Source organism: Arachis hypogaea, chromosome 1, assembly GCF_003086295.3.
Source record: "Arachis hypogaea cultivar Tifrunner chromosome 1, arahy.Tifrunner.gnm2.J5K5, whole genome shotgun sequence".
NCBI lineage: Eukaryota > Viridiplantae > Streptophyta > Magnoliopsida > Fabales > Fabaceae > Arachis > Arachis hypogaea.
Genome location: NC_092036.1, coordinates 97,679,666 through 97,697,066, shown reverse-complemented (window position 1 = coordinate 97,697,066; position 17,401 = coordinate 97,679,666). Strand labels below are relative to the sequence as shown.

At 27.9% G+C, this 17,401-nt stretch overlaps 1 protein-coding gene and 1 long non-coding RNA gene across 2 annotated transcripts; one reads left to right on the top strand and one right to left on the bottom strand.

Moving 5' to 3' along the window:
* Positions 1 to 1,197: 1,197 nt before the first annotated feature.
* Positions 1,198 to 5,331, top strand: LOC112700465 (uncharacterized). The gene is made up of 4 exons (XR_003153389.3): positions 1,198 to 1,884; positions 2,295 to 2,822; positions 2,965 to 3,036; positions 5,020 to 5,331. It is a non-coding gene; the product is annotated as an uncharacterized lncRNA (long non-coding RNA).
* Positions 5,332 to 6,670: 1,339 nt separating this feature from the next.
* On the bottom strand, positions 6,671 to 8,882 carry LOC112700449 (CBL-interacting serine/threonine-protein kinase 6). The gene has a single exon (XM_025751780.3). It carries the CDS (start codon positions 8,323 to 8,325, stop codon positions 7,006 to 7,008), a length of 1,320 nt encoding a protein of 439 aa, XP_025607565.1. The 5' UTR covers positions 8,326 to 8,882; the 3' UTR covers positions 6,671 to 7,005.
* Between the last annotated feature and the right edge of the window lie 8,519 nt (positions 8,883 to 17,401).

Below are 17,401 nucleotides of genomic sequence, written 5' to 3'. Positions count from 1 at the left end.
TGTTGCAAAGTTGAAACTTCAAACTCATAAAATAATACTAAATAATAAAAATATTTAACAGATTATGCCGGATTCAGTTTCCTGTGTGAGAAGGACTTGGTACAGAAAGTCAAAAGGAGTTAATAATTAAAATCATTTTGAGTGGGGAAACAGTATTTTATATTTTTAATTTAAAAAGAAAAATAAAATAAGAATTTTATTATAAAAAATTATTCAATATTCTAATAATATTGCTATTTTAATAATTTTAAATAGGTTGCATTTTCATGTTTAAAATTTTTTATTTTTAAAATTTTATAGAAAAATAAAAAACAAAAAATAAAATTTTATTATTTATTTTATAAATTTTAAAAAATAAAAATATTGAAAATAAAAATATTAATATTCTTTATATATATTGATTTCAGTTATATATATTTTTTATAATAAAAATTTATGATTAAAATAACTATAACACTAATTGAGAATGAATTTTTAAAATTTTTTAATTAAAGAGTTAAGTGCAAATTATTTTTTATATTTTTTCTTAGTCTTACCTATAAAATATATAATAAGTGATTATATTTTCTTCTTTTAAGATCCAATTTGTTGCATAATATTTAAAAGAGAGACTAAAATTAAAATTTAAAAAAATAAATTTTAATATTATATTTAATAGTTAAAAATTAAAATTTTAGTTTTAGAATATAAAATTTCAGTTTTTTTAATATTTTTAGAAAATAAAAACTGATTAAAATTTTAATAATATTTATTTTTAGAATTTAACTAATTTGTGTCTAAGAACACTTTTTAAAAATATAATAATAAATTTTTTTAATACTTTTGATATATTTAATATATAAAAAACATACAAAAAATAAATAAATTTTATAATAATTTTTATAAAATATTTTTTTTATAATATGCTTAATCTATATTGTTAAAATACAAATAATTAACAGAACCTTTATTTTTAAAATTATTCTAGTTCAATTTTTAAAATTTTAAATTTAACTCAAGTTTTTTTTTTAAAGAAATATACAGACCATAATTTATTTTTATATATTTTACGTTAAATACAATATAAAAAATTAATTTAATTTAATTTTAGTTTTTTAATTTCTGTCGGTCTTCCAAACACAACTTAATATTCTTTTATCACTTAAAAATCTTCCATTATTACGATATAATGGCTAGAATTATTAGGTGTTGGTGGTTAGCGAAAAGAAAATAGACAAGGACAGAAAGCAGACAACAACCCTAATTCATTCATTTAATGGGAAGGAAAAAAAGAGTGGTTTCAGGTAGCTAGAGCTCTAGAGGGTCCTGCACTTATATATACATATGTGAATCCCATAACAAAGATGTGAGCAACTGAGCATGAATGTGAGGATCTTTCAGATCTGACTCAATAATCACAGAGAACACACATGCTTGCTGGGAAAGAAAAGAGAGAGAAAAGAGAGAGGGGGAGGAGGGAAGCATGATGATGAGATCAAAGAGAAGAGACTGAGTCACTGAGATATGTGGAGTAGAGGAGTGTGGAGCTACAGAGATGGATAAAAAGAGACTGACAGAAGAGAGTGAGCACACGCTCTCAGGTGATTGTATGAGGGCATGCAATTGCGGGTGCGTGCTCACTTCTCTATCTGTCAGTTACTTGTTCTCTTAGCTTCCTTCTCTTCCTCCCTTTCTCTGTGTCTTAACTCTATTCTCGTGCCTTTTTATTTTCGGTTCTTACTCTCTAATTATTTTTCTTTATTGTTATTATTATATGTCTCAACTCTATCTCATGTATATATGTATTTTCTGGACCTGATGAACCCTGATAATTAATTATTATTAGTTCGCACTTCGCAGCACACTTGGATATGACATACGAATAGGTTTTTGACACATACTCCTGTAAGTAGTATGGTGTATTCAAATCTCTCTTTGACGCTTTTTTCCCGATAAGGATGAGAAAAAGCAAAGCATCTATCTTCATTATATTGGCATTTGTCCACTGTGTTTTTGCAGTTTCAAGTTGATTCATGTCATTTCTTTCTCTCCTCTCTGTATATATATTTTTTCTTTTTTTTATCTATTTATCATATTACATACTGTTTTTTTAAAATTTTTTAAAGCACACAATATCTATATTATAGTATAAAAAAGCGTTTAAATATGTCGGTATACCAGTATTTTAATAAATTTTAATAGTTGATCTTAATTATATATATTTTTTATAATTAAAATTAATAATTTTTAATTATTAAAACACCACTATATCGGTACACTCTAAATTTTTTTTTTTATAAAAATTTTTCTATAAGGTGGGTGGTGGTGGTGGGAGGTTCAAAGCGTGACTTTTGATGGTACTTTCTTTTCATTGGGATGGAACAAGAAGGTTGAAGTCGAAACCAAAATCCAAATTGAGTTCGTCAAGGCCGTACGGTTTGTCGATTCAGTATTTTTACTTAACTGTTCATATCTTAACGGAAAAAATCAATGTTGAAAGGAAGTTTTATCATCTTAAACCGTTGTTTTTTCATACTATTGTCCGTCTTCTTGTTCCTTCTTATCAACCATTCTACTATTTTCATTCTCCAACTTCAATCTGGCCAAGAATTTGGGGCTGTACCTTCAGAATCAGATGATGACAAGTTTCTTGTGTCCTTGGATGCCTTATAATATTTTTCAAGTAACATTTGAAGTAAAACCCTTCAAGAAAGTGTGTGTTCTTGGAATCTGTATATATAAAAAGATATATTTTAGATTTTCCTCTTTCCCTTTGTGGATTTCAAGTAAGAGGATTTAAACGGTTCTAAGAGGATTTCAAGTAACAGCCTTTTCTTATTAAGGTTAGATATTCTTGGATTCAGCTCATTCTCACTGATTTGCTTTAATTTTACCTGCAGAAAATATTTAATTACTTGTTCAGCTTTGCTGTTTGGGTTCCATTGGAGGGTTGTCTAAGTTAGAATTTGTCAATTTTTATCACAGATTCACAAAGTTAGTCGATTTTGCCACTGAACTGATCTGTAAAGAACTCCAAGCACTGAAACCACTACTTAGGTAACCATTTTTGTGTGCTGCTGAGTTAGTTTCATTTGATAAATCATTGAACAGTGAGTGGTCATGATCAAAGAGCAATAATAGATTCTTCAGTGTATAAATGTGTCGCATATGGTTCTTTATGTGATGTAGAATAATCACCATTAATAGGATGGAGAATATGAAAATTATTGTGTATTGGGAATTTTCTACAATTAAACTGGCCTAAGATAATTTATGGGTTTGCTGTGTTCTTCTACTTTTTTGGGCTTGCAATTGAAGGCTGATATTCTCACTTAAACAAATATATACATATATATGTCCATAGAAGATTGATAGTTTAAAGTGAACATGTGTGATGATTTATTGGTAATTCATATTGATTGATCATGCATGAACTTAAAATAGCTCAAACTAAGAAATGAAATATGCATGCTGGAAACAATTGTTTAATATTTTTAAAAGACTCAATCAAGCAGTGGTAATGAGAAAATTATTTGCATTAATTATCTTTTACTGTATCAGTAAAGAGTAAACACATACATAGGCTGATTGAGTGTAATTTATTAATTATTGCATATTATTGTTGATTACTTTGCTTGTTTTTACTATTTTTCAAAAGATACTTATGTATCATACTCTCTTAGTAAATTATCATTTAGCAAACCACTCACTCCAGTATTTGTGAGTGTAATGCAAATTGAGGAGATTTTGTTTCTCTTCATAGACATAAGTTTAAGAAGGCTAATCAATGATATCCAAACAGCATAAGTAGAGTGATTTTTTTGCCTCTTTCTGTTTTTTAATAAAAAGCTTACTTAGCTTTGAGTGTAGTTTTAATAGTATAACTATTAGTTTTTAGCTAAAAGAATTTAATTTAATATGAATACCATATATCCTACGAAAATATAAAATATCAGAGTAAATTATATCATTATGAATCGTTATGAAAATGAATGATCTGAATTGTATGAAATTTCAGTAACAGAAGTACTGATAAATCAAAAGATTTAATCTTAATGAATGAGATATAAAAAAATATGTTTTTTTTTTAATGTAGAAACATCAAGCTTGCCCAAGTAAAATTTGTATCATATAGTTCTAAAAAAAGTTTTTTTTTTTTTTTAGAACATAATTATATTAAGTCTAGCAATATGGAATGGTTATTCAACATTGTGTGGTGGTTGAAGACAAGAAAATAAGCTTGATATTGCATTGATAAGTATATATATTAATGGATGAGTGGATACTTTGTAGAAACAGACCCTTACAATTGAGTAAGTATTAGGATAAACAAAAAATAAAAATTATCAGACAGAATGTCTCATTGAAAAAAATCATTATCTACAGATTCAAAGCTTAAAGTATATATGTAATAAGATAGAATAACTATGCTAAGATGAGATTCAAATTCAAAGATAAAAGTGTATAAATACAAGATAGAATAGCCAATCTTAAAAAATTATCTTTTATGTTAGTTTGTTTGCTTTAATTTTGTTTTATTAAAGAATTTAAAAAAATAAAATTTTCTCTGAGTACTTCAGGTACTCAATGATGTTAGTATTTGTTTATGCATAAGAATATAAGATAAGTAAGGAATTATTTTGTTTTAGAGAATAAATACTAATGTCATAGTTGATATTTATAAGTTTTTCTATGTAAAATTCATCTGAAATAAATAACACCTATCCCTTAATTTTAGTTATTGGTAACAATTTCATAATGAAAAATTGTATATACATACCGTCAGAATCAGATAGGATACTCTGACTTATAATGTGTAAAGAAGTCATGATTAAAACAGAATATTTGAATTTAATTATTCATCTCTTATTGTTTTAGAAATTTTTGAAACAGGAATGTTGAAATGTCAGGTTGACATCTGTAAATAATTGATGAAATAAAATTTTTCTATCTTAAATAAAGAAGAATTTAGATGCTAATGTTATCTATTGCTGCAAGTATTTTGTGTACAAATTGATGCATTTCTATATCATGACACAGGTACATATAAACACTACTTATATTAGATCATGAAGAATGATTTGGTGACCTATTTCCTAGATCTGATTTCTGATTCAAGGGTAGAGTTTGGTAAATTTAATTCAATGCAGCAACAAACACATATTCAAGTGGACTAGTATCTTGTCATGAGCTGTGGATTTCTTTGAGTTTCCTGCAAGATTTAATTTGATTATCAAAACTGTGTTGGCACAGAATCATACACTCTATGTTAGTTGTACACTAATTCATATGCAAAGGCTGAAGCTGCTTGTAAACCTGCACATTCAATATACAGTATAGCTTTTATCATAACATTTACATTCATCTCTTTCAATAAAGCTTATAAAGGGAGTTAAGGTTCAAAAAGTCCCAAATAAGTTAACCAGCTTGCTAACTAAAAGAAAATCAAACTAAACATAGGAAGAATATTATGAGATCTTCATCATAACATTTACATTCATCTCTTTTAATAAAGCTTATAAAGGGAGTTAAGTTTCAAAAAGTCCCAAATAAGTTAACCAGTTTGTTAATTAAAAGAAAATCAAACTAAACATAGGAAGAATATTATGAGATCTTCATCATAACATTTACATTCATCTCTTTTAATAAAGCTTATAAAGGGAGTTAAGTTTCAAAAAGTCCCAAATAAAATTCATGTGGAACTAAATCTTCAAAAGAGAAAGGGAAAAAACAACAGATGGTGTTGAATTCTATTGTGATAATAGCAGTTGTCAGATTAGTTATAGTAACAGATTATCAATTAGGGAAGGGCATGAATCCTATTGCGATAACTATTTATCTTAAAATTATTTTTTACCTCAATTTTTAACATAAATCAACCGTGTGTAAAACTAGCAATTACAAGAATACATATGATTTTATAATTCCCCAAATGTATATTCAGTGATAATTTTCAAGTATAAAGAACTCACTACAATTATGCTGGAGTTAGAGATGCAATAATTCTGGTAGGTGCATCTGTGCTGGAGTGGGAGATGCAATAATTGAGTGCAATTGCCTAGGGCAGGCACCATTTTGGGAAGTGCAATTGCCAAGTGAACGGATTTTGGGTCGGTAGGAACATGTTATTTTTTTTTATATATACTAAAAAAAATGAATTTTCTCATTATTTTTTCCAATTGAGCATGGCGGTTAACCACTTAGAAAGGAAATGCACCATTTTTATGCATATTTTTTATATTTTTTATATTAAAAATAAAAATTTAGCTATCTTGTACCATAAAGACACATTTTAAGAGGATAATAATAGAAATTTCATAAGTTTTTCATGCATTCAATATATTAAAAGTAAAAACATATTAATTTTTTTAATAGAATATTTCCTTTTTAGTATAATTAAAATGTGTTCGTAGCACATATATTAACAAAATCTTAAAAATAATGATAAAAATATTAAAACAATGTTTACCATAGAAATTATATAAAAAAAATTAAAAGAAAATGGCACAACTAACCAAAATCCTTATAACCCCACAAGTTCAATAATTCGCCTTGCATCACTCAGGGGTGCCTTGAATCATCATCTTGATGGATAAAGCAAGAACAATTCATGATCACAAGTTTAAAACTACAAAAATCTACAGTGAAAAGTAACAAAAAGAAAGAAAAAAGGGATCTAAGCGCCCACAAATTTCCAATAATAATTCTCATACAAACGGTCGTCAACAACAATAATAATATATACACTTCAAATCATTAGCATAAGTACCTAGTTATGGATTCCCGATTCATTCTTTAGCTTACAATTTTTGAATCCTTAACACTGGGTACTGCGAATTCCCAAGACAATACTAATAAAATGAGAGATTACTACACGGTAGTAACACAGTAGCAGTGGAGAATATTCAAATATTCAATACTAATACAAAAAACAAATCCTGAATCTCGAACCTCTAAACAAGATTAATAAATAAATTAAAGAGAGAAACACACAAATTCAAATGGCGATTATTAAAGTTTGTCTAATTAAGCAGGTGTGGTATTCTCAGGTGGGGAAGTCCAGAAGATATCCTTGAGTGCAGGGCGAAGCTCCTTGCTGCAGAACTGGTTGTACTCCAAAGTGTCACCGTTATCCTTCTTCACCTCCACCACCAGGAATGACGGCGTCACGGCGTATATATCCGCCGCAATTGCCAGCTTCCCCTTCCTTCCTCTCTGCTGCCCCTGCAGCCTCACCTTCGTCTCATCGCTGTTCCTCTTCACGTCGAACTTCACCGCCTTCGCCACCTCCTCCAGTCGAGATATCACGCTGCTCGCCGTCCCCGCCGTCGCAAACCTCATCTCCTCCCTCTCCTCCCTCTTCTTCTCCTCGAACAACCTCGACAAATCAAACCCTTCGGATAACGATATTATGTGAAACGCGTTCATCGTCGATGGCTGCTTCATCTTCTCCTCTATCTCTTTCTCCTTCTCCTCTTCGTCTTCCTCCTTCATCCCCCGTAGCATGTTCTTCGGAACAGGTTTCTTGAACCACGGTGACTCCATGATTTTCGAAATGGTGATGCGAGAATTCGGGTTCGGATCGAGCAGCTTGGTGATGAGCCTCCTTGCATCGCCGGAGAACCACGGCGGACACCTGAAATCTCCTCTGTAAATCTTCTTGTACATCGCAACAAGGTTATCGTCCTGAAAAGGCAAGCAACCTGCAAGAAGCACAAACAGGATGACGCCGCAGGACCATATATCGGCCTTGGCGCCGTCGTATCCCTTCCGCGCGAGCACCTCCGGCGAGACGTATGCCGGAGTGCCGCAAGTTGTGTGCAACAAGCCGTCCTGGCGGAGATGCTCGGAGAAAGTGCTGAGTCCGAAGTCAGAGACCTTGAGGTTGCCGTTGTGGTCAAGGAGGAGATTCTCCGGCTTGAGATCGCGGTGGTAGACGCCACGGCTGTGGCAGAAATCGACGGCGGAGATAAGCTGGTGGAAGTAGAGCCTCGCAAGGTCCTCCCTCATGCGTCCCCTTGTGGCAATTTTGTTGAAGAGCTCGCCGCCCCGGACGAGCTCCATGGCGATGTAGATCTTGGATTTGGAAGCCATTACTTCGTGGAGCGCAACGATATGAGGATGCTTCATCATCTTCATCACCGAGATCTCTCTCTTAATCTGCTCCATCATCCCAACCTTTATCACCTTCTCTTTCCCAACCACTTTCATCGCCACACTCTTCCCCGTTTCCACGTTCCGCGCGTGGTACACCTTCGCGAACGTCCCCGTTCCAAGAAGCCTCCCTAACTCATACTTCCCCTGCAGCAGCGTCGACGCTGAACCCTCACTCCGTCTATCTCCCATTCTAATAACAATAATAACTAATCACACGACAATTACAGCCTTGCCGTCAGGTCGCTAGTATATATTATATATGTTTCCGTGAAAAATAGTAGTGTGTGATAATTGAAGGTGGCTACTAGCCTGCACTACCCGTCTTCGACGTGTTTGCGGTGGCAATTTCTGCCGGCGATGGCGGCGGTGGAGAGTTTTGGAGGGTCGGCGACCTTAGTGGGAGGGAGGAAAGGGCTTATCATCTCTCTGCATTACAAAGAGTGATTTGGGGAATGGAGGTGAAGAAATTAGTGTAGACTGAAGGGTTGTTTGATTTTCCTTTCTTTTTTTTGGCCAAACCAGCGTTATCATCCGACTGCTTACCTAATGTTTGGTATGAATTTATAAACAAGTGTGTGGGGTTTGCGGTTTTGGACTTTTTCGTAGATTTGATCGGACGGTTGTGAACGGATATGGACACGTGTATGGACTATGATAGGTCTGTCATCGTCCTTTACGTTTTTATGCCGACTCTACCGTGGGAGGTTAGTTACTTAGTTAGATGTAAAGAAGATTCTGGGCCGGGCGGAGCCGAGCCGAATGCATGCATGAATGATAATCAAGAAAATAATATTTTGAATGGGAACAATTAGGAAGATAGGAAATATGATAAAAATATTTGCTTCTTTTGTTTGATAATAAAAGAATAAAATAAAAAAATATTATATCCAACTCAATCTTTAAATATTTTATAAACTCATCTTATTTTATAAATTTTTATTTATTTTTTAAATATAAAACTAATTTTATATTTCTCTCACATTTGTAACTAATCTTAACATTTAAATAATAAAAAATCAATAAAAATAAAAATTCAAATATTTATTCAAATTGTAGAGTTATGTTGCCGTCTTTAATCATTCATTCCAAACAAATTTTGAAAATATTTAGTGAAAATATATATTAACAAATATTAATTTGGTTGATTAATAATCTTTATTGTTAATAAGAATATGCAACCTACAAAATTCAATAATTGACTCTATGCATGGTTTTTCTCTCAGTAGCTAGTAGTTAGCTAATAACTATTAATACTAATAGATGAAATATATATTTACATGTATAAGCTAATATATTTTAAATATGTAATTATTATTGGCTTAATTTTTATCTAACATAATAAATATTTTATTAATAATAAGTATATATATAATATAGTATATATAGAGCTGGCTAGTTAAATTTGAAAGAATAATTACAGACAAAAATAAATAACTGAGAACGTATAATTTGTTATTAAACTGTATGTAAGTGGCTTCAGAACGACTGATCAGGTGATCAGAACCTATATACTCTTCGTATCTCTCTATTTTTTATTTTTTTATTATGAGAATTAACTTAATTAGTTATTAACAATTATAATTATTAATTATTTTATATTTAAAATACTCTAAATTTTCCAATATTTTATTATTATTAAATAGGGTAAAGTATATTTTTTGTTTCTGAAGTTTGACAAAGTTTCAAAAATACCCCAAAATTTTATTTTGTTTCAATTTTATTCCAAAAGTTTTCAATTTGCATCAAATATATCCCTGACGACTAATTTTTCAAAAAATTTAAGACTAATTCAACAACAATTTCATAAGAACAATCCTCAACATGAACAAATCAAGCATAATTTTCATGCAGTATTGTTAAATTGGTCTTAAATTTTTTGAAAATTTAGCCGTCAATGATATATTTGATGCAAATCGAAAACTTTTGAGATAAAATTGAAATAAAATAAAACTTAGGAGTATTTTTAAAATTTTTGCCAAATTTTAGGAACAAAAAATATACTTTACCCTATTAAATATAATGAAATGGTTACCTAAATTATTTTTTATTAATAATAATATATATTTAATTATAATTAATTTTATAGCTAAAGTACATAAAAAAATACATAAAATATAATCATCAAACTAATATATTTTAGGATTTTGTCACCAAAAAAAAAATATTTTAGGATTTTAAAAAATTTTATATTTTGTATTTTTATTTTAGAAACATAAAAAATAAAATTAGTTATATCTTAAATTTTTTAAAATATTTGTTAAGCAATTATATCTTACGTATTTTTTATGTATTTTCACTGTAAAACTTATATTATTACTAATAAAAAATAATTTAAGCAACAGAAAACTTTATAAAATTCTTTTTGATTATATATGATTGTAAAATTATAATCCCACATGGTCAAATTTTTATTTGATAAAATTTAGAGGATACATATTTATTATTGTGCCCTGTGTCATATACGGCGTTCTGTTATTAAGTTAATTAATTAATTTCGTTGCGAAGAACTATTTCAATAAGACACAAACTAATAGTCAATATCATCATTATGTAACAAAAATAAGTCTTCTTTTACTTCTACTTTTTGACGTTCACTGACTTTGTGAAATACAAAATTGCATTAAAAAAAAAGAAAGTAATCATGTTTAATTTTAATGATATTTATTTTTTGAAAATTAAATATTTGAATTCATCATGCACTGATGTACCTAATCATGTTGGAATTTAATATTTGATCATTTGCCTGACTCTTAAAATTACGTTTTTTTAACATGAAATCGTAATCAAGTTGCTTTCTTAATTTCTTTTCCTGCAGTAATTTCTGGAGTTGGCGGACAATAATATAAAATAGATTAAGATGTAATTTTATCTGAAAAAATTAAAATGTTGATAAATTTATTTATAAATAAATAAATTAGTTATTCAAAAAATATAAATAAATTATTATTTTTATTTATAAATATTCAGAATATTGTTAAATACACATAATTTAAATTAATATTTAAATATTTTATCAAACAAAAATATTTTTCATAGATATCAAACAAAATTTATTTATTTATAGACAAATTTGTCGATATTCGTTCTAAAATTTTTTAGATAAAAATAATAGTTTATTTTATAAAATAAAAAAATGTCTCAAAAAAATTACATTCTCACAAAATTTAAATATTTAATAAAAATGTTTTTACGAAAAGTAATTATATTGAGATAGAGTGAATCGAAATATTTTTGGACTCATTTTTCAATTAGGTAAGATACTTTTTGCCGTTTCTACTTTTAGAAAATATTTTTGTTAACAAGTAAATTTTTAGATCATATAGTAATAACAATGAAAATATTAAATAATGTGAATAATAAATATATCGGATATTCAATTTACTAGGTATATAGATGATTATTCTAATATTAAGATTTAGATAAATAATTTAAAAGTGTAGTGTATTTTTATTTTATTAGGTCAATTTTAAAGTTCATTATTCATCATTTACCCAAGAATAAAATACCTATTGATTCACCTCAACATTTGCAACTTACCCTTTCATTATAGAAAACAAAATCCAAGAAAAACAAATACAAGAATACGAAACCAAATTTACTAATTTTTCTGGCTCATTTTTTCAAATCAAATACTATTCAATAACCGTAGAGATACAGAAGATAAAACACTTTCCCATAAAATTCTCCGAAGATGAGAAAAGAAAAGATGAAGATTTTTTTATGAGTTAATATTCAAATTCGTCCTTGAAAGATCACGCGATTTTTATTTTTATTCCTAAATGAATTTTTTAATCAAATTAGTCCCTAAAAGATAAACTGTTAGTCAAATTAGTTCTTCCGTTAATTGGATGATGATGTGTCACGTGGCATGATGACGTGACACGCCACGTGGCAGGTCAGTAACACGTGGCACGCCACGTGACAGGTCTGCGACACGTGCCACGTGTCACTTGACATATAAAAAAGCTTTTTATTAGTCAAAATAGTCCTTGAAAGTCCAGACATAAGTCATTTTCATCCCTCAAATTTTAAAAATTAGTCAAACTAGTCCTTATATAATTTTTTATAATATTAAATTTATAATATTTTTTATACTACTAATTTTAATATTATTTTTTAAACCTTAATAAACAAAATTCTCTTTACATAAAATAATAAAAATAATTAAATTTTTATAAAATTATTTTGTTATTTGTATTTTAAAATTTTACATTTTCAAATTATAATTTTTTATGTGAATTTTTTTATTTAAATGAGTTTATCAAATTATTGTTGATTATATATTTAAAAATTTAATATTTTAAATTTTACTAAATAATATAGTAATTATTTTAAATCTTTTAAATTTTTTAAAATTATAATTTTTATTATTATTTAATTTATATAGTAAAACTCAATAATTGAAAAACTGGTTTATGGAATCACTTTTTGAATCTTAATATTCTAATATAATTTTTTAAATATTTCATTTAAAACAAAAGGAATTTTATTTTAATACGAAGCATATCTATTTATATAATGTACTAGTGCGGAGTAGCCTATGTTATGCATAGGTATAATGTTTCCTATTTCATTTTATCTCATTGATTTGTGAAATTAAAAGAAAAATTATATAATCTATCTCAAACATATGAAACACAAAAAAAATTATTATGATATTTGCACGTATTACGCTTAAGAAGCAATTCATTTATTATAATAATAATTAACCAACAAATTTTTAACATTTTGTAAAGTTTAGAATTGAAGCAAAATTTGTGGATCTTCTTGAATTTTGACTGTAGTATCACTACTATTACCTCCTATATATAAGTTATACCGTAATGAAAAAAAAAAAGATATAGTAGAAAAAAATAGTGGTATAACTTTGTTTAGGTTAACATACATAAATTTTGATTTTGAGCATATAATAACTTTGTTTAGGTTAATAAATACATACATTTCAATTTTGAGTATATATATATATATTCTAGCAAAATATAGTAATGTAACAAAAAAGGTTTTAGAATAGAAAAGAATAAGAGATTTTGAGAAGATTAAAAGAGAGAGATAATTTTTTGAAGAAAAAATAAAAAAAATTATATAAGGACTAGTTTAACTAATTTTTAAAATTTGAGGGATGAAAATGACTTACGTCTGAACTTTCAAGGACTATTTTGACTAATAGAAAAAAAATTTTATATGTCAAGTGACACGTGGCATGTCACGTGTTATTGACCTGCCACGTGGCGTGTCACGTCATCATGCCACGTGGCACTTAACGTGATACGTCATCATTCAATTGACGGAAGGACTAATTTGACTAAGAGTTTATCTTTCAGGTACTAATTTGATTAAAAAAATCATTCGGGGACGAAAATGAAGATCGCGTAATCTTTCAGGGACGAATTTGAACATTAACCCATTTTTTTATTGTATTGTTGTTATTGAATTATGGAAGAACAATGCTACCTATTTATACTAATTACTAAACTGATTTTAAATTTTAAAATATACTAAAATAATCAGAATCTCTAGATGATTCTGTTAGAAAAAGATAAATAATTAACTTACAAAAAGATAAACATAACAAATTTTGTTTCTAGAAAAGAAAGATAAGATAACAAATAAAAATAAAATAAGAATTTAATATGCCACACAAGCTAGTAATGGAAGATGTCAATAATCCACACCTTAGATAAGTTCTGATGAAATGGTTGAGGAAGACGGGTGCGACACGATGATGCAAAAACATAGAAAGAAATATTGTGCTTGAGGGAGAAACAGCATACAACAATCTTAAGCGCGTGGTAAGATTGATCTTCAAAGGGCGCGTAGAGCGTGATAAAAGAAAGGACGCGTATAGCGCGATAAGAGAGATGGCGCGTAGAGCGATAAGAGAGATTTTGAAAGAGCGCGTAGAGTGCGGTAAGAGTAATTTCCAGAAGGCGCATAAAGCGCGGTAAAAATGCAGGTGAAACTGTCAAAAAGAAAGGGAGCGCAGACCAAATTGCTCGTAAAGAACAGGGTATCCAAGATTGAGGTAGGATTTTCACTTGGATGGATATAATAAAGATTGGTTGGATCTTGAACTAAATTGAAAGATTGATTATTCATTGTGGGAGGAGATTGAAAAAGAACATGGTGATTTCTCACCGGGATAAAATATATATCCCCCTCAAGAAGGATACCATGGTTATGATACCATAATAAAACTGTGAAAGAATGAGAAAAAAAAAAGATGAAGAATTTTTTATTGTGTTGTTGTTGTTGTTGAATTATGGAAGAACAATTAAGAGGGAAATAACCCCCTTCTAACTTAATTCAATTCACATTTCACAATCATTAATTACACACTATACGAACAGTTATACAAATTTACGACGACTATCATTAGTAATTGTGTAACGTGTCACATCTATTTATTGATAGAATAACACAAAAAGTCAATGACTAAAATGCTCCTATTTCGAAGAGAGAGCTTGGGGGTTCCCTCTACAATCCTCAATTATTTTTTCTTACAAAAGATTAACCTGCCATCTTATAATAAATAGGTCAAAATTTAGGGACTATGATCTATATAGTATAGTTTGATAACTGTTAACAAATATTTCGAATAATAGCCACATAACAAACACCCAGCATTATAGTTCCGCAATGTCATTACCCATTCCTGAGTTGTTACGAAGTAGTCAAAGCGCGAGCACGTACAGTGATTTTCACCACTAAAAATTTGATAACCGAATATATTTTAAAATAACTAAGATCACAAGATCTATATAATAAAGAAGAAAGATAACATAGGGGATGAATAATTTACACAATTGACTATCTCTATCTCTCTTATTTTCATAAAATTTTAGTACTGATTTGAGTTTTAGAATGTCTTTTGTAGATATGTTTCAAAAAAGACCGACGTATAGCTTAACTTAGAGATAATAACGAAATTCGAGTAGACTTCTGAGTGCCTCTCACCTCAAACCAATCAAACAACGGATGGAACATATAAGATATTAATATATATTATATTCAATAATTTATTTAAATATTTTGTAATTATTTTTTTTCAAAAGTATGCGTCACCACCACAAGCTTGTAGGGCAAAAGCCAATCTCTTATCTTACAACAAAAGCAACCATGGCTAATAAAAATAGTTTTATAAAATGAAAATGATTTTTGATGGTATATTATTTAGTTTAAAAGCGAATAATAGTTATGTAAAAGTAAGATAATTTTAAGGGATGAACAATTCACGCAGTTGACTCTCTCTTTTAAGTTTATTCTCTTATTTTTATAAGATCTTAGTGTTAATTTGAGAATCAGAATATTTTTTTTTGTAGATTTTCACTTATTTTGTGTTTAAAAAAATCGACGTATAATTAATTTAGAAATAACAACTAAATTTGGGTAGACTTTTTGGAGCCTCTCATCTCTAAATATTTTATAATTATTTTTTTTAAAAGTGTATGCTACCACCATAAGTTTGTAGAGCAAAAGTTAATCTCTTACTTTTTAATAAAAGCAACTATGATTAATAAAAATGGTTTTATAAAATAAAAATAGTTTTTGATGGTATATTAATTAATTTAAGGGAAAATAGCAGTCATGTAAAAATAAAAATCAAACAAATCTCACACTCTTACTATTAGACTTGTTCTGACTAGTATCCAATCAGTGCCACAAATTTATAGAGTAAAAGCTAATTTCCTATTTTTTAACAAAAACAAATGTGTTTAGTAAAAATAGTTCTATAAAGTAAAAATGGCTGATGGTATATTATTTAATTTGAAAGAGAATAGCAGTCATATAAAAGTAAAAATCAAACAAGTCTCACATTTTTATTCTCATACTTGCTTTTGCTAGTATCCAATTAGACTTCTTAGAATTCTAATTTTCTTTAGGTTTTTTTTAGACAAATATTAATTGAAAAAAATAGCCTTTTATTTGTTTTGAGAAATAATGATCCAAAATGATCAAATCTGTTGGCCTTATATTATTATTGACCATCTAAAAGATTTTAGAAAAGAATAAAATAAAAGAATATAAAAAGAAATGATATTATATCCAATTTAATCTTAAAATATTTTATAAACTCATCTTATTTTATAAATTCGTATTCTTTTCAAATATAAAACTAATTTTATATTTCTTTCAATGTAACTAACCTTAACACTTAAATAGTAAAAAACCAATAAAAATAAAAGCTCAAAGATTTACTCAAATGGTTAAGTTTTGTTAGCCCCTTTAATCATTTATTCCAAACAAATTTTGAATATTTAGTAAAAATATATATTAATAAATATTAATTTAGATTATTAATAATCTTTATTGTTAATAAAAATATGCAACCCTGCAAAATTTAATCATTGACTCCACACATGATTTCCTTTCAGTAGCTAATAATTAGCTAGCTATTAATAATAACAGATAAAATATATATTTACATGTATAAGATAATATGTTTTAAATATGTAATTATTATTGGCTTAATTTTCATCTAAAATAATACATATTTTGTTAATAATGAGTATATATATAAAATGTAATATATATAGAGTTGGCTAGTTAAATCTAAAAGAATAACAACAAAGAAAGACGAATAGCTGAGAACATACAATTTATCATTAAGCTGCAAGTAGCTTTAACACTACTGATGGGTTAATGAGGACCTACATACTCTTCTTATTTCTCTATTTTTTAACATTTTATTATGAGAATTAACTTAATTAGTTATTAACAATTATAATTATTAATCATTTTATATTTAGAGTAAAATATCATTTTTATCCCTAACGTTTAGGATAAGTCCTAAAATTATTCCTAACGTTTCAAAATTAATTCAATGTTGTCCTGCTGTTAGGGATCCGTTAACAGAATTGGCGGCGGGATAAAATTAAGACGATTTTAAAATGTTAGGGACTTAAATAGGACGAAAACGTTGGAAACAAAAATGATACATAGAAATAAATTTTAATTTTACCCTTCAATAATATCAATTTTTTACTGTACATGGTATTCAATTATTTTTTAATCACATTTAAGTAAATTATAGTTAATTATATTACTTCCATTCTAAATAAATTAATTTTTTTAATAATTTTACACTTAAAGTAATGTAATGTTTTTATAAATAAATAACTTTTACACTTTCATTCTAAATAATATAATTTTACTTTCATTATTTAATCACATTACTTATATTTTTTGTATAATTTTACACTTTTATTCTAAATAAATTAATTTTTTAATTATTTTATACTTTCATTCTAAATAATATAATTTTACT

Bases quoted from the DNA above. Each gene is read 5' to 3' on its own strand.
- LOC112700449 (XM_025751780.3), bottom strand. From the start codon at position 8,325: ATGGGAGATAGACGGAGTGAGGGTTCAGCGTCGACGCTGCTGCAGGGG.